The sequence below is a fragment of the Cydia pomonella genome, chromosome 25 (genome assembly GCF_033807575.1).
Source record: "Cydia pomonella isolate Wapato2018A chromosome 25, ilCydPomo1, whole genome shotgun sequence".
Classification (NCBI taxonomy): Eukaryota; Metazoa; Arthropoda; class Insecta; order Lepidoptera; family Tortricidae; genus Cydia; species Cydia pomonella.
This window is the reverse complement of record NC_084727.1, coordinates 7,036,358-7,055,152: the sequence shown is the minus strand read 5'-3', so window position 1 is coordinate 7,055,152 and position 18,795 is coordinate 7,036,358. Positions and strand designations below refer to the sequence as shown.

General features: G+C 34.7%; 1 protein-coding gene and 1 long non-coding RNA gene across 5 annotated transcripts in view; both read right to left on the bottom strand.

The window, feature by feature from the left end:
• The window catches only part of LOC133531357 (GILT-like protein 1), a 44,643-nt gene extending 26,093 nt beyond the window's left edge, over nucleotides 1-18,550 (bottom strand). The window contains exon 1 of the mRNA XM_061869518.1: nucleotides 18,405-18,550. Coding sequence (XP_061725502.1) covers nucleotides 18,405-18,449 — 45 coding nt within the window. The 5' untranslated portion in view covers nucleotides 18,450-18,550. The remainder of the gene's footprint in view (nucleotides 1-18,404) is intronic.
• Nucleotides 2,328-6,638, bottom strand: LOC133531447 (uncharacterized). Of its 4 annotated transcripts, none has more exons than XR_009801536.1 (5): nucleotides 5,954-6,638; nucleotides 4,943-5,546; nucleotides 4,646-4,736; nucleotides 3,975-4,177; nucleotides 2,328-2,530 (listed from the first exon to the last, which is right to left on the bottom strand). It is a non-coding gene; the product is annotated as an uncharacterized LOC133531447 (long non-coding RNA). The 4 variants fall into 4 exon arrangements; XR_009801537.1 differs by having other exon boundaries at nucleotides 4,943-5,074; nucleotides 5,431-6,632; XR_009801535.1 differs by having other exon boundaries at nucleotides 4,943-6,625.
• Nucleotides 18,551-18,795: the final 245 nt, after the last annotated feature.

Genomic DNA, 18,795 nt, shown 5'->3' with positions numbered 1-18,795 from the left:
ACCCTATGCCTTACCAGATAAGACTCAAATCTCATTACCTAATCATACTGTATTTCCGATTTACAAGCAATCAAAGTGGCAGGCAAAGTTGTAGGCCTAGGACGTAACTTTGCCTAGACGGATATCTCCATAAATAATGTGTTGCTATTTGCAATAATATTTACTCTTGTGCATGAGACATTATGCTTGTCCCTGACAGTCAAATTATGGCCATAAGCGTAATACTTTTTTTTTCACATGCAATAGGTAAAGTTGTAGCTGGTTCCACAAACTTTCTATACAAAAATATCGTTAACTGTAGGGTTGTGCCAAAAAAATATTATTATTAAAAAAATCTATTTATATTGTTAGTTACAAAATAATCAACAAACAAATGTAATATAATGTTGTTTGATTTCTTTTTCTTTTAGTATTTAATAATTTGAACTTATTTTAATTTATTTATTACAAGTACATTGCAGATACACTATTTTGCTAATTTTCAATGCATTATTATAGTGTAAAGTTCTATTTCATTGTAAAGTTCTAATCACCCATCACCTTTGAACTCCAATTGTAATCGACCTGACACCTGACAACCCAGATTTCGATAAGAAAGATAACTGCAAGACAAATCAAATGAGCCTAAACACAGTGGGTTTATTATGTGTAGTTTAGAAGTTGCTATTTTCGGTCTCCATCATCAGACCATCTCGATGGTACCATAAACATTGCATTGTCACCCAAGTTACATAAGTATGTCAAACATCTCAATTGGTCGCTAATAAGTGGTTGAAAATTGATTGTAAACATACAACATAATTATAATACAATAAATATACAATTGCAAGTAACTACAATAAAAATATAATAACAGATTGCAATAAGTTTTTTTTTATAATTTTCATTTTAATACCCATAAGTTTTTTTTGTTAACGTTAGTTTATTATTGCATTGTCAGCAGATCTACATAGGTACCCACACAGAAAGTCGGTGAAAATCGACTTGCAAAATTTGACTTAAATAAACAAACATTGCAAGTTAATAAAAAGCTTGTAATAAATAAACTCATTTAAGCAGTTTAGGCAAGCTTATTTTTACTCTTTTCTGTACATTTATATAATTCAGCTAGTGACAGCCCTAGACCCAGGCAAAATTGTGTCATTCAAGATTCCAAAACACTGCCCAATATTGCCTAGTACGTTATTATGCTGAAATCATGTCCTTTTCTTGAAAATATTAAACTTACGGGAAATAGACAGTCTTTACTTACCCCGGGACGTTACCACTTCTCAAAAAACACCTTTTTCGTAGATAAAAATTCAAAAGTTTCGAGACACTAAAAAAATGTTGCCACTCACGCCGACTTATGATACGTAACTGGCGGAGCAACAATGGAGTTACCATTGTAAAAATATGAAATATGTGTTGCCAGAATAATGAAAATTACTATCAAATGGTACAAAACAAGAAAAAACTATGCAAATTCGAGAGGTCGTAATTGAAATGAAATAGGCAAAATTGAGCTTAAATGGCAAAGTTGCAGCATTTTACGGTAGTCATATATGCTGCAATAACTAAATATCTTTCTAATTAATTATTAAAAATATATCTTACATTACATCAAAAATCATTGATAGTTTCTGTAACTTAAGGCTACACCCGTCGTCTACGACCTTGCGCGTGGGGCGGAGCCCATATCCTTTATCGCGACACTGCTCATACCTTGTCGATTGTTATATATTTTCATTCTACTTATAAGGTGTCATATTTAATATAGAAATGGTTTGGAATAACTTAATCTTATGGTATTTTGCTGAAGGTTGAATTTTAACATAATATCCTATCGATTAATTCCTCTCAACATAATAAATTATTTAGTATAGTAAATTTCCGAGTCTTAACGTCTAGGTAATACTTAATCAGGTAGAATCAGAGTCCAAAATTTAGTTGTTACTCATTAAAGAATTTAGGGTACCGCGGTTCATTTCGAGGGGTCCTACCTTTATCTAGACGATCACTTGGCCAAATAATTGTTAAGGTAAAATTATTGTTGGGGTAAATTTTAGGGGTAATTTTAAAGGTGGGATTGATAACGATTAGGTTCCTTATTTTATTAGGTCCGGGGTTTAATAGATGGGGTAGATTGGGGTGTAGGTAGGGGAGGTTACATTTTGGTGCCGTGACCGAGGGATCTAAAGTGTGCCACTTTTGGGGCACATTTTGGATACCAAGGTTTCTAAAATAAAGGAAAGTAAAAGTAGCCATTCAGGCTACATTTTGTTGCCGTGAGAGCGGAGTGGGTACACTGAATTTTGGACTCTGTTTTTATTGTGTTTTGAATAAAAGCCATGAAACCTAACGTTTATTTCTGAAACTGTTACTATGTACAAAAAAAAAATCCTTAGAGTTATTGTCTAATTAATAAGTTTATCAATCTTCTTTACTCGTTCTTTTCTCGCTGTTGTTAGGGATTCTTTTCATATTCCTCAGCTAAGAATTGTCATCACATAATAATCAATTATAAATTCACCTTCTTGCGCCTTGATACCTGAAAAAAGAAATTTAAAACCCATGTAGTATAACTTTAATACATAAAACGATTACCTTAAGCGAAAATAATTATATTTGTTTCTCTCGCGTCATAGATTTGTTAAGAAATTATATTTATAGCAGGGACCAATAACAATAATGAAATAAATAAATAAATATCTTCAAGTCAGTCTTTCATATACTCGTATCGACCTAGTCTTAGAGTAGGCAAAGTTTGTGCTGTGGGTGCTAGGCAGCGTAGTGCATACTTCTATGGATAAGTATATACTTAGAACCTAGATAAATGGATAATATCCATGACTTAGGGAACGCATATTCGTGGTAGACCCGCAGCGCTTATGCGTGGTAGACGCGCAAGTGGCTGCTTTTGCCAGACAGCATTCATGGGCATGGTCGTTACTTAGTGGGCTAGGAGGCTGTTGCCAATAGTCTAGATATAAGAAAATATTACCTAAGTCAATCTAGTATGTAGTTAGGTATAGCTTAGATAAGAGACAGCTACGTTAGAACTTATGCTTTAGTAAAAAAATCTTGGGGGCGTGAAATAGTTCCATTTCACGTAGATTTTCTTGAAATACTAAGGAACAGGGGGCGTATTCCGCATCTTTCTTACTTTTCTATCTTAAATGCCGGAACGCATTTACAACCCCTCACCATCGGGCGACTCGTTTGCCTTTTTGCTTTCTATATCATATAAATAGCTACTCGTGTGTGATAGTATAAGAGTTCGATCTATGTTACAGATAAAACATCTCTCACTAGGCTATGGAATGGATAGTAAAGTTCATACATTTTCTGCCGCTTAAGAAAAGTTTTGTCATTCATAGAGTAGTAGCAACAAACAGTTAATTCTGTTAGGTACAATTAATCGCCTAAGCGTAGATCTAAATGACAACTACATATGTTTGGACTATGTTTGGTTTGATTGTTGTATATAAAAATCATACATTTGTTATTGTAGGATAATCATGTATGTATGTATGAACTAGGATCTGCTTGAGTTCATCTGACAAACAGAGATATTTAACACACATGTTAGGACATTTAGTCTAGGAAAGTAAACAGTCATAGTACGTCATAAAGGCATTATTAGTGGATTAGTAGAACATACACATATGTAAGAGAATTTAGCTACATAGGTATTCTTCAGAACTCCCGCTGTATTTATTAAAAATAGCACTGAAATATGTGCATAGTTACCATCTACAGTCATTGCTATTATTTACTAGTCTCTATGAGTGCTTTATCTTTCAAAAATCGACTGAGATTTGTAACGTGTTGTTGCCCTGACTAACGACACACATACAAAAGCATACTTATTTGTAGTACTAGACGTAGGTTGACTTAGGATTACAGTACTGATCTACTGACGGTACTTTTTATCGTATTCCGATTACGGTTGAATTATAGTACAAAATTGGTTAAGGTAGCATACTAAGCACCTAATATAAAGGAAGATCTTGAGTGAAATTTTCCCTATAAGTAGTATTCAATGTAGACCACTGCTGATGTAGGAGCAGTTTTCTTGTACTAGAGCCGTTGAACGGGAGCTTTCAAGTGTCAGAAGACAGCAGCCATTGTTGCAGCAAAAGTCGTGAAATAAAGTCATTGAACAGGAGTCTGGAGTGGTCTGCTTCTTCATAATCTGAAATGAAATAGGCAAGCATTACAAGAATTCAGTTAAATAGGTAACTTTTGATTTCTTAAAGGTCAGTTTTAATTGGGCAATATATCAACAATTTTCTTAAGACATCCATTCGCGGGGGCGCGTTATTGTTTTCAATTCATAATGAAAGAATACATAAACACATTATATGGAAATATTAGTATTCATAATGTAAAAATAGTGGTACGAATTTTTTTTGAAAATAATAATACAGAAAAGTTTGAGAACCTTTGCCTTGCAGGACATATTTCCATCAGTTAGGTCATAAATATGCCAAAGTAAATTAAATGAGCCAACAGGATTAGAATAAGATAGGCTAAGAACATTTTTCATCTTTTGTTCATTCCTCCGGGAATGATTTGACTCATTTTTAAGTTTTTCAAATAAAGGTGTCATTTATGATATGAGTTCATATTTAATACAATTAACTACAATAAAATAAAGTACCTTTCATAAATAGAAGCAGTCAGCAGGAGAAAGATTGAGGTCAGGTGGATGATAGACTCGCTGTGTGGCTCGGACAATGTCCCAAATAGCACTATAATAGGAATTATTTAGTTAAAATTAGCTTGAAATTGTTATAAGAGTTTATTTTAAACTAGAAAGGTCCTAACATTTAATAAATAAAGAAATAAAAGAATTCAAAAAAATTTGAAAGCGAGAAAGGTTTTCCTAAGATTTATGGTTCTAAGTAGGATTAAGACTAAAACTTATGCTGTCTAGTGACATAGTTGTTATACTTACTTGGAGATTACCGAGAGACTCGGAAAAGCCCATGAAAACAGCAAATGGAAGTTTGCTCCACTCCGCATAAATATCACAAGATCGCTAGGTATAGGTATATATATAGGCAGCCATCAGAGTTGACTTTGTTTGCTGAAAGATTAAACATATATTGTAAGGTTAATTGCAAGAAGAGGAATATTTATGACAGGTTCAAGTTTAGGTTCACTTTTTTGAATAATCGGATAACTGCCGGGTTCTTTTTAGAAAGGAAAATACCAATTCACTAACAGATCTTCAGTAGCGCAAGAAATCCTGTTTATATTTAGCTGGCGTGATCACATAATTTTCATTTTCATAACATATTGCATTACCAAGTTCGGAAAGCTCATATTCAATAAAAAAAAATCACCCATATCATCTTATAGAACGATAACAGTTTCCAAATTTCAAGTATAGTATGGACAAGCATAAAAATAACTGCCCAGTAACAGAGGTGTTATACTTACTCTTAAAGCTCAGGAAAGATTCATCAAAATCAGTAAACGGAGTCTCACAGTGTAATTTCAACATATTTTTCTTCAGTAATGACTTGTCCACACCACATTCAATAGTTGTCAGCCTGCTGAAAAGATACACATCGCTTGTAAGTCTTATTGCAATAAGAAATGAGTAGTGAAGGTTCAAAATAACATTAAATAGGCAGGATAAAACAAAGTTAGAAATGTCATCTTGTCAGCGCTTTGATCCCATTCAATTTTATTTGAAAATAAATGAACTGAACCATAAAAATAAGGAGACAATACACTAGGCCTGACACTGCATTAGACGTAAGCTTTTTAAGTAGGATAATAAAAAAATTTGGGAAATCTTTGTTAGGTTATGATGGACAGGATCAATTAGAAAATTAGATTTAATGCTAGATAGGTCAATTTGTGGCTAATTATTTTCTGATTGCTAACGTTTAAGTATATTTAACAAGATCTCAATAGCCTTGACTTTTCTAAAGCAGGAAAACGAACATAATCTTACCTTGCTTGTAGGAACAGTTTCCATATTTTATTTCACTCGCACTGTCAGTAGCTAGGCACATTAATTAAACATCCCTGGTTCTAGATAGTTTAAACATTAGGTAATAGGTCATCTTACGGCACTAGATTCATTGAAGATTTATACATTTTTGACGAAAGTGAAGAACATGATCGTGTTTGAATCCGAAATTCTATTTCGTTTGTCTTGTAAAGTTCTTGCGATATGCAATGGGTAGGATATTAAGAGAATCATAAAAGGCGCACTCGACTCGGGGACGATCTTTTCCAGTTCAGTTTAAACTTCTGTCATGGTAAAGGTAATTATTATTTGTCAACTTTCTCTATGCAACTTGATGATTACAATATGGTGGTTGGATGTTTGTCACTTGTCTGCTTATTAAGGTGTTGAAACACTGTGACACTGGTAGTTGAGGTAACTTTGGTATTTTTGACTTTAATTAATAATTTTGGGATTTAATAACAAATTTCAGGCAAGGAAAATGAATGCTGTATAAAAAAACTACTAATACGAATCTAAAAGAACGGAAGTAAATAAAGTGACAGAGCCTAGAGCTGCCAGAGGCAAAATTTCTTTGTAAGATTTGACACAGTCTAGAATGATATGGTGTGACGTGACGTGATTGAATCAATTATTTTAATTGACTAATTTGTTAAATGTGTCTTTATTATTCAAATTAATATAAAATATATATATTTAAGACCTCAAAACTAATTTTTTTGCTTTCTATTAAATTATTTTGATTCTAGTTAGTCACGCCATCTATGGGGAACCTTAACAAGTTCAGCGACAAGCCGACTAAATCGCGTAGGCTGCGTTATGCATGTTGTTAGGGTTCGTAGGAGGTATTTTCAATTTTGTTGCATTATACGAGCGCACGCACATGGATGGAACCTTAGAAAAGATATTGTCTATGACAAAAAAAGGCATGTTTACACGATCGATTTCATTTAACATTAAAAGTAATTAATAAGTATATTGCAAATTATATATCTTTAAACATAAATAAATGCGGATAAAACATTGGACAGAAAATAAAATACTATGCCAAACTAGCGTTAGTGGAACCATCTAGGGACGAGTAGGGGTACTTAGACGATCTATAAATTTCCGAAAAGCAAAGTAATTTAAGGATTATAGGAAATAGATTTCTCTCTTTAATAAATTTCACTCTTCTTATTATGTAATATATAATTATAAACATATAGTCGTAGTGTTTCGGGTCGTAAAATGGAATTTTCTAAATTATCATTACGACGCCATCTAACGGTAAATAGTAGCACTGACAGCAATGGTGTCGCTGCTCGGCACTAGATGGAGTTAAGATGAAGTTTCTAGTTTATAAAATATACGCTGGCGATTCGCTGTGTCAAGGAAAGAACGCGCGAAGTTCCCTTTCACGTACATTTTTTAAATTTACCACCTTTTCTAATGACAGAAAGGGTTAACAGACTACGAATGTCCTAAATAGTTTTGAAATAGATCATAGATCAATATTCTTCACTTTTAGCTTTGCTTTGACAATTTAGTTTGACGTTTTGGAAAATAAATAAAGAGCGATCTTACGGAGTAATTATCGGTTTTGAAAGAAATTAAAGTGATATTTGGTCCAAATTATATGAAAAATAAGTTTATGAACACTAGTAATCATCATTTTCATTTTGCAATCACAAGAAACGTAAGGCGGATGAATAAACAAAGTACAAAAATGCTGTGGTTTCGTTCGCGAAAAATTAATTCATGCAGTAAATTTATATTGAAACAGTTATTATATTGTACATTAGCGAGGTGTGATAGTGATGAAAAATAGCTTAATTTACAAGAAATGTGCATTGAACGTGAGTACACAGTTTGACAAGCCGGAATATTTATAGGTTATGTTAGTATATGATGTAATTTCTAAAATCTCCTACTTTACAAACTCAAATCCATTGTACATTCCGGATTTTTAATTCTCTATCTACAAGAATTTCGATTTATAGCGCGTTTCCAAAAAAAAATCAGCATGATTTATTTTACGTAGGTATTAATATTGTTTTGGTATTCACATAATAAATAATAACCTTATAGTTAGCCATTATGTGTAACTGCATTTCTCAGGGTAATGCATAAACTGCTCCTTCCAGTAGCAAACACAAATCTGCAAATGTCACTGTTTCTCTACTTAATCGCAGTATCCGTTGATCAATCAATAAACTGTTCTTATCAGAACAACGTCATTGTTTTTCGACAAAACATGCCATTTGTTGTACACATCTCTATGTATGTATGTTCCCACAAACGCATTGTTAAATTTGTCTGGTTTTTTAACGCTCTCATAGCATACCAGTCTCGAAGGTAGACTAAAGTATAGGGCATAAACATTTCAGATCAAAGTTTGAATCCCGATGAGTGAATAAGTGAATAACAAACCGGAGCAAAATTATGTCTAGTATATTAGGAACCCTATGTATTTAATAGTATGAATTAGATTTTGTTTTATTGAGTCAAACGGAGTGTGTGTTTTAGTGCGAGTAAAAGTGTAAAATCGTTTCAAATGAAGTAAAAGCTGACTTCTAATTGAGTGAGTTAACATGTGTTTGTGTCAAAATGTGTAATATTTAATAGTGTTAAAGTGTTTTCAAGTGCTTTGTGAAAATTGTAATACCGGAGCAACTCGTCAAGATATTTGTGCCGGACAAGTTAGAAGAGGAGATAAGACACCATCATCTGTTTACAAGATGCTAGTATAATCAAGTAGCAACGAACAAAGGCCTTCCTGTTGCAACTGTCCTGAGGTCTACTGAGCATCATGGTAGATGAAGAAAATTAATGTATGAAATCGTAAGCAACTTGCGTTAGTCCAGAAGAGATACTGTGAGTCTTGAAAAAAAAATATTATTGTTATAAAATTCTTTTCCTTTGCTATTAAACAATTTATACATGGAACTTTTGTATTCTTGCCATTATTTACATTTTGGTCTTAAATATAGTCAAGTAGGTACATGATACCCTGCTAGGGTGTACAATTTAGGACTTAAAATTATAATTTACATTAATTTCTAGAAATAAATAATTAAATGTCAAAGCAAGTTTATAAGTATTAAAATATAAATAATTCACGCAGAAGCATATTTACAAAATCATTGTTAATCATCAGTCATACGAAAATAAAAAAAATAACAATAATTAATCAATAATATCATAAAATTCATAAACAATCATTTTCACACTCCAGACTATTATCATCAAAAAATTCATCCATTGAATAATAACATTTTTCTATTAATATTTCCTTTAACCGTTTCTTAAATAACCTATCACTAATTTCTAGATTTAGGAAACCAAGCACTTTATTCATAATGCGCACACATCGACAGTAAGGGCCGTTTCTTACCATAGCTAGTTTGGAGGGTGGCAATAATAGTTGGGGACCGACACGTTTGCGAATTGGTCTTAACAGTTTTTTTATCTCAAACAACTGAAGGTGACTTTTTACAAATAGTGCCGCCTCCATTATATAAATGGAGGGTAGTGTTAGTATTTTCAGTTGTTTGAAATATGAGCGACAGCTGTTTGGCACGCACGTATTGGTTAGGATACGAATGCATTTTTTCTGCATAACGAACAGTTGATGTACATCGGTGCTTTCTCCCCACAGAATAACACCATACCGTAGCCATGCGTACGCATATGCGAAATATGCGGATTTAGCGGTTTCAATATTCGTATTAATCTTTAAGATGCTTAATGCGTAGATGAACCTAGCCAGTTTGGATTTTATATCCTGTATGTGTGATTTCCAATTAATACTCGAGTCTAGTGTTATACCCAATAGTTTGCACTCATTTACTTCTTCGATGGTATTATTATTGTCAATTTGTAAACTTATTTGCAGCGGATTTTTTTGATTTGGTTTAAATTGTATTATTTTCGTTTTACTGAAGTTTATATCGAGGTTATGTTCGTGGAGCCAGCCAGTAACTTTGTCGAGAGTCTCCAGAAGGCGAGTATTGCATTCTACACTATTTGTACAGTTTAGTAATATTGAGACGTCATCAGCAAACATAACGCATGATGTATTCAAAATTTTTGGCAAGTCATTTATGTATGCTATAAACAGAAGGCATCCTGTAACACTTCCCTGCGGTATTGAACAAGTCGTGTGCCGTGTTTGTGAAGTGATTTTACACGTTTCTCCTGTACTATTGTCTAAGTGATCTAATTGTACGCATTGCCTACGGTTATGAAGGTAAGATTTGAACCATTCATGTGCGTTTCCGCGGATCCCCATGCCATATAGTTTGCTAAGTAAAATCTGGTGGGACACGCGATCATAGGCTTTGGTCATGTCTAATAACAATCCGACGCCGTACTGTTTATTATTTATGTAATTTAAGGCATCTTGTATATAATTATAGACAGCAAGGCTGGTGGATCGGTTACATCTGAATCCATATTGGTTATTATCTAGAATATTATATTTCTCAAAAAATTTGTATACACGGTTTGACATTAACTTTTCAAATATTTTGGAAATAGACGGTAAAAGAGCGATAGGCCTATATTGGTTAAGATTCGTTTTATCACCACCCGGCTTAAGAATTGGTACGATTATTGATACTTTTAGTAAATCTGGAAACACTCCGTCGTTAAAAGATTGATTTATTAAAAGTCTCAAAGGCTCCGTAAGTTCCTTATTACAGTATTTAATAAGTTTTGGTGGGATTTCATCGAAACCGCAGCTTAATTTATTTTTTAGATGACGAATGACGTAGTTTATCTCGCGCTCGGTAACTTGACCTATATAGATCGAGTTTGCGATAGGGGTGAGCACCGAGCGGCCAACCGGTGGCGCGCGCGCAGGTACTCCGGCGCGACTGGCCTGCGGTGACTCACCGACCGATACAAAATACTCATTGAACATATCTGCAATACATTGGGGCGATTCTACAACACGATTTCCGATTTTTAGTGATATGTTTTTGTTTATTGGTATTTTTTGTTGTGTTGTATTTTTAATTATATTCCACATTGTTTTGGTCTTGTTTTTTGACCTTTTCATTTCACTCGTGTAATATATTTTTTTTGAAGCACTAACGCATTTTTTTAAGATATTTTGATATTTTTTATAATACGTGGTTAATTCCTTATTGTTAGTGTAATTAGTCAATATTTTAAGGAACCTTTTATTTTTGCAGGCTTTTTTGATTCCAGGTGTTAACCAAGATCGTTTATTATGTTTACACATTATTCGTTGTATAGGCATGTATTTATTTAAATTTTCTTGGAGTTTATTATGAAAGTTGTTGTAGTTTATATTTACATCGTTACAGGAGATTATGTCGTGCCATTGTATGTTTTTTAGCCCTAGTCTAAATTTTTCCATATTTTTATTACTAAAAAACCTTTTATTTTTATATGATATTTATTTATTTTGAATTTTAATAAGAAATACCTAAAGTAAGAGGAAGAATTAAGCGGATATTTTTGTGTAAAGCACATTGTTGTTTCGAATCTTGTTTAATATAATTGCTGTAATTTGGATGTAATAATTACATATGTATAGGTATATTTGGTGTGATAAAAATGTGATATGTCAATAACTTTTGTAAAATGCATTGTGCGGTAAAACGTTTTAAATTCAAGTCATTATTTAAATGTTTGTTGCAGAATATATTATCAAATATTTTTTATTTATTATTTATCATCATCATCATCTAAAATGCTATTTGAGAAATGTTCGGAATTGTACAGGGAAAAAAAAAAATCTAATTTCTGATACATTTTATGACACGGATTGTACAACGTTGGTTTTAAATTTTTTTTGTGATTCACTCTTGAGCATATTTTGACATGTTCTGCTTGGGAGATGGCCTAACCACATACAGGTAGAGTACATCAAGAGTCAATTTAAAGTTTTTATTGCAATAGCATTCTAATTTAGGCCAAGTTTTGTAGATGAGAGGCTTTTGCCCAATGTGACAATTTTCCCAGTATCAAGTTAATGAAAACAAAATTGTATGACATTTAGCTGATATATAAATGTTGCATAATAGAGCGTGGTTTTAGGCTCTTTTTGTAGGGCAATAGTTAGACATTACAATTAGGCGCATTTCGGGATTACTTTTGCATTATTTGTAAGCAGTACTATTCACTTGTTTTCTTTCTCGACTCTTCGGCTGAGGGTCGAGGCTACATGAGGTCGTTATTTCGCACACTCAAGCTTTCTATTCTTTTCAAATGCTCTCATGGAAGTAGGCAAATATGTTGATTTCTATTCTCAATTCTGCCATATTTGCTTAGGATTCTAACATGCAAACTTCTATACAGGGTGGGATACTTTTTTTTTTTGTCAGCTGATTGTATATATCCACGGTGCGATGGTCTACTGTATAATGGGTAAACAACACTGCATTGTTGAACGGTATTAGTGAGTAAAGGACATGGAGATTAGTTGCTGAGCGTTATCATAAAAAAATTTTTTTTGGGTTTTCTCTCCGTGTGTCAGTTGAATTAAATATTTATTAAAAATATATATATGTATTCAAGTAGTAAATATTAAATAAATAAAAAGGGGTATTGGGCTAGTATGGGGCTAGGACATAATGAGATTTTTTTATTTCTTTCAATTGAAAGTACAATAGTAAATTTTGTTTGATTTTTTATTTTTGATTGCATCTCAAGAGTCTTGGCTGTCTGTAAAAATCGTACGAATGCGTAACTGAGGAGGAATGGATATGTGCAATGAGTGCTTATAATTATGAATATGTGAGGTTTTATGAATGAGATGTATGAATATCAGATGATGGACGTGTAGTAGACGGATGTACCTTTTTTGGAAAAAATGGATTGATACAGATAGACAACGGCTGGAGTGTAATCAAACTAGATTTGTCGGTGTTTGCAGGGGAACAAAAAGGGGGGGAAGGGGAAACACAACTAACTGGAAAAGTCTTATCAGTAGGTTAAAATCCTTTGGATTAGACCCATTTAAAAGGGTAGATTTTTCTAGTTAGTACTCTACAAGGTATGAAGACACTTACGAAATCTACACACTCATCTTGGATGGGATATATCCGACATTCGACATATTTTATGGGCCGTGAGCGTCTAGAACAGACGAGGCTCTTCTCAAGAATTAATTAAACATAATTATAAGGTTGTTTTATTGGTATAAGGTCTAAGGTTTAATAATTAGAAAAAAAAATTGATTCTTTAGTTTAGACAAAAATAATTTTACTATACCATGTTGAGGTACTCTCTAGTGTCAACTAATGTCAATCTTAAGTTTGTTTAAAAAAAAAAAAAAAACACCCAAACAAACTTAAAGGTCGGTGTATCTTATTTAAGTATGAGACACGCGCCAAGAATACGTGGCTGACAGTGATAAGGCAGTGAAATTTGGTTCGAATTTTGGCAATGGAACTTGAAAGCTTCGTACTTATAAAAATTAAAGGTTTCTTCGTTTTGCATGGGGAGTTTTTGCTGTCTCATTAGATGCTCTTCTACGGAAGTGTACGGTCCACAGAGAAAAAGATCTCGCCGAGACCGGGGTGAGCTGGCAAGAACGGGTTAATAGGACCTATCGGACTCACAATCTGGTATCTCTGGCGGAGCGAGGTTTCTGGGGAAAAAGTTGTCTTGGATCATTGACGAAGTTCTGATGAACTGATTTCAACGCTGAGTCGGTAACAGTCACTTAGTATTGGAATACACACTACACGTTTAAAAAAGGGGGGGAAATTTTCCGACTAAATCTAGAGGAAATTGAAGTTTTTTATAAATTCCTGTAGTAATTCATAAAAACCTTAAATTTGGGGGCGGATGTGACTAGCCATATGCCTATTTCGTAATATTGGCCTTGGTTTTATATTAAAACACATAGAAAATAATGAAAAACTACAGTACTCTTCGTTTGCATCTTTCAGTCATGATTTCACTCCGTATTCTAACAATTACAACTTGAAGGACACGTTTCCGTATTTTACCACTTGTGATTTCGATTAAATACATAACACTCAGTGAATTTTCATTTTTTATTTATTTTAGAATGCTGCGAAGAATGATAATAATCAATTGAAGTTAACCTAGAATAAATGCATAATTATTGGTGTAATAAAGAACATTGAGTTACTAACTTAATAATAAACGTAAAATATTACAATACAGACGTTATTTTCAGAAAACAAAACTATAATACCTGAAGTTAAATAATAATGTTGGCATATTCATGCTTGATAGGTTTTGAAACGTTTCATTTTATCATTTTTTTGGTCTACTTAAACTGACTACTAAGCGAATACTGTCGTTGTGTGCGTAAAAGTCGCTATTATGTCGCCGTTATGTCGCCATTATGTCGCCATTGTGTCGCTACTATGTCGCCGTTATGTCGCTACTATGTCGCCGTTATGTCGCCGTTATGTCGCCATTATGTCGCTACTAAGTCGCCGTTATGTCGCTATTATGTCGCTATTATGTCGCCGTTATGTCGCCGTTATGTCGCCGTTATGTCGCTACTATGTCGCCGTTATGTCGCCATTATGTCGCTACTATGTCGCCGTTATGTCGCTGTTATGTCGCTACTATGTCGCCGTTATGTCGCCGTTATGTCGCCATTATGTCGCTACTAAGTCGCCGTTATGTCGCTACTAAGTCGCCGTTATGTCGCTATTATGTCGCAATTATGTCGCCGTTATGTCGCTACTATGTCGCCGTTATGTCGCCGTTATGTCGCTACTATGTCGCCGTTATGTCGCCACTAAGTCGCCGTTATGTCGCTATTATGTCGCCGTTATGTCGCTACTAAGTCGCCGTTATGTCGCTATTATGTCGCCGTTATGTCGCTACTATGTCGCCGTTATGTCGCCGTTATGTCGCTACTATGTCGCCGTTATGTCGCTGTTATGTCGCTATTATGTCGCCGTTATGTCGCTATTATGTCGCCGTTATGTCGCTATTATGTCGCCGATATGTCGCTATTATGTCGCTAGTCGCCAATATGTCGCTATTATGTCGCTAGTCGCCGTTATGTCGCCGTTATGTCGCTGTTATGTCGCTACTAAAGTATATAAAAGGGCCGTAAAGTACGGAGGATGGGCATTCATTCTTTAACCATCGGACTGGCGGTATCTCTGGCTTTGGGTAAGTAAAGTTTCTCTACTATTCCTTCTATTTGTTTGTGTTTGCTGGGAATTATCCTGGTAAATTTAAACTTGTAATTTGTGTCTATGTTTGGCATTGCGGAGACAATGTTGTCGTAATGCTAAGCTTAGGCTATGGTGGAGATTCTTTACTTCCTTATCTGTGTTACTATATTGTGAGTTTTTGTTAGAAATATCTAATTTTGTTATTTTATTACCTTTCTATGAGGTTAGTTTGTTATTTTATAAAGCCAGATCACTGTTTGGACTAACAGTTTGTCCATCTAATCAGCTGCTCCCTAACGGTGTCAAATTGCAGCTGTTTAGAAGTCTTTTGCTCCAAGTTGAGAGGACTTGGCGTCTCTTCTTTACCAACATAAGAGGCGAGCATACTCTCCTTAGTCTCAAGGTCCAGCTGTTAGATGAATGTGAGGGCATCACGTGCGTGCCATTGAGAGTAATCTCTGCTCACTGAAGTCTGCAGTAATTGAGGCTAGGTCTCGTATTAAATATATTTATATATTTCGGTGCTCTGGCTCATGCTAGTGCTGGTCACGGGAGAGCTTCTGTCATGATTGGTAACAATCACAGATAAAGTTTTAGTCATGGCAGGGTATCCCATGTGACTGGTACGGGTGTGTGTGCTAGTGTGCTGATTACTTATAGACATGCTAGGGCGGTCTATTCTCATCCACCGTGCCCACGTGGCGATGAGGAGGGGGCCAATCACACAGACACTAGGGTTTGCTATACCTCGGTTTTGTCGGCCGAATGCTTACAGCTTAGACTTAGGGATACACTTGTGTATGTTCCAAATCACTAGATCAATGGTAAGTACGATCTGTGTTCTGGACATACTAGATTAGGGTCTAAGGGTAGGAATAGGGTAGAGTCACACACACTGTTATAGGGTCTCTCTTAGGTTTGATCTAGAAATTTGATTGGTTGGTATATATATATCTTTCAAAAGGTTCTAATGACGTGAAGCTATGATTTTATAACGTGTACTAATGATAATATTAGTGAAATACTGGTAATGGGTTTTAATTACCTAAATCTTCCAGACTGTTACTCTGAGTGGAAAGTTGAGGGTTATCTGTAACATCTTATATCTATTTATTTTCATTTCTGGGTTTTTGGTGTAGAGACGAAGTACTGAGTATTCGATCAGGTCCTAAGGTATTTATATATTCAATCCTTACATATCAAGTTGGGTTTAGGAACACAGACTATTCTGGGATAAAAGAATGGTTTGTTTTAGAGACCCTTTGGCAGGCGAGCGCAGTCCATTGGAATCTTTGAGTGGAATAATACTCACCTTGATAGTTCGATCTCATAAAGTACAGTAATGAGTTAAACTTGTACTTCGTTTATACATTTGAAAGGCCTAGAAATTCAGCCTACTTTTAGCTATGGGGACTGGGTAATGGCTTAGTAGCCTTAGCTTTTGGATATAAAAGATAAGTAATTGGTGTCTGACGAATACTTATCGCTTCTCTTCGTCAGCCCCTAGGTTTGTATAGGGTTGCGAAGCGTTGGTCATAGCCCGTCTGGCTAATAAGATAGTAGGTGGCCCGATTGATATTGCTAATCGGAGTAAGAGTCTTCAGACCTGCATCTAGCATTAGAGGCAGCACGCGTGATCCGTTCACACCTCGTTTAGAAGATGATAGGATTGATAGGTAATAATATTTTAATCTTAATATAAGTGTGTAAATGGGCTTAGCCCGGGAGTGCTGCTTCAATGTTACCCCGAAGACTTAATAGGAGTAGCAGGATTTTACCAAAAATATTTTTATATTTATATAGTCATATATGCTGCAATAACTAAATATCTTTCTAATTAATTATTAAAAATATATCTTACATTACATCAAAAATCATTGATAGTTTCTGTAACTTAAGGCTACACCCGTCGTCTACGACCTTGCGCGTGGGGCGGAGCCCATATCCTTTATCGCGACACTGCTCATACCTTGTCGATTGTTATATATTTTCATTCTACTTATAAGGTGTCATATTTAATATAGAAATGGTTTGGAATAACTTAATCTTATGGTATTTTGCTGAAGGTTGAATTTTAACATAATATCCTATCGATTAATTCCTCTCAACATAATAAATTATTTAGTATAGTAAATTTCCGAGTCTTAACGTCTAGGTAATACTTAATCAGGTAGAATCAGAGTCCAAAATTTAGTTGTTACTCATTAAAGAATTTAGGGTACCGCGGTTCATTTCGAGGGGTCCTACCTTTATCTAGACGATCACTTGGCCAAATAATTGTTAAGGTAAAATTATTGTTGGGGTAAATTTTAGGGGTAATTTTAAAGGTGGGATTGATAACGATTAGGTTCCTTATTTTATTAGGTCCGGGGTTTAATAGATGGGGTAGATTGGGGTGTAGGTAGGGGAGGTTACACTGTCCAAAGCCGTTCAGTCGACGGTACCGAGTTCGCTCAGGTCTTTTTGCACTTCATCTCTCAAGCGGTACCTAGGGCGTCCAGACGGTCTTCGGTCATTTGGAACTCCAGAGTACGCCCTCTAGACTGCACGATCCTCACCCATCCGGACTACGTGCCCGAGCCAGCGGAGTCTGGCGGCTTTCGTTTCTCCAATGATGTTCGGCTCGGATAACAGATCTTCAATCTCCTGGTTCCTGCGGAGTCTCCAGGTTCCATCCTCTCCATGTGTGGGTCCTAGGATTTTTCGGTAGATCTTCCTCTCCGCTACCAGTAGCGCGCGCTCTTTTGTGTTAGTGCAATCTTATCATGGTCTGACTCTATTTAGACTACGTTCCATAGTAGCAACATTGCCATCAAAAAAACGTTTAGCACGAAGTAAACAATAAAAATATGTGGTTTTCAATTCCAGAAAAGTTTATAGGACATATTAGTCGGGTTCGTCGTAAAACACCGTGTACATATACTTAGGTAAAAAACTTAAGTAACTCACCTGTCGTATGTAGTTGTGAGTGTTGTGACGTGTTCGAATAGACAATACATCTTTAAAAGACACCCACTAACAAAACAAATGTCTATTCGAACACGTCACAACTACATACAACAGGTGACTTACTTAAGTTTTTTACCTATACGAGTATTGAAATGTTACACGTTTTTACTGTCATGAAAACAGTCGCACGGAAACTAGAATACTTTGTAAGGTGACCAGGAAAACGAATAATATCACGAAAACATGTCTAATTTTCATTTTATTTCTATTCTAAATCATTACCCTGAATACCATACCCATATAATTTTAGTATAAAACAATATCATAAAAATAAACTAACATTTAAGAATACTCACCGTTCTAACAGCGCCAACAATCCTCAATAAAATCCGATCTATCATAAGACACAACTAATTATAATTAATTATAATTCCACAGACATGTACGCCTTGCGAGACTTGCGAGTTATATGAGGGCATTACTCGAACTATCTCGGATCAAATAGCAGTAACCTCATCGATAAAAACAGTAAAAACTGTGCTCATGTTACTGGGGTTACGTGGGGAGAGGATACTAACATTTTTTTTTTTCACCACACCAACTGGTAAAGGCTCTTTTGATTGTTTAATAACAGATGAGAAAGTTGAATTTTATCTACAAGAGTGGTAATTTGACGCCTTTTTTGAATTCTTGTTTCCATAAGGTAGAATTCATTTTTAAATTATAAATATTTAATAACGTTAATTC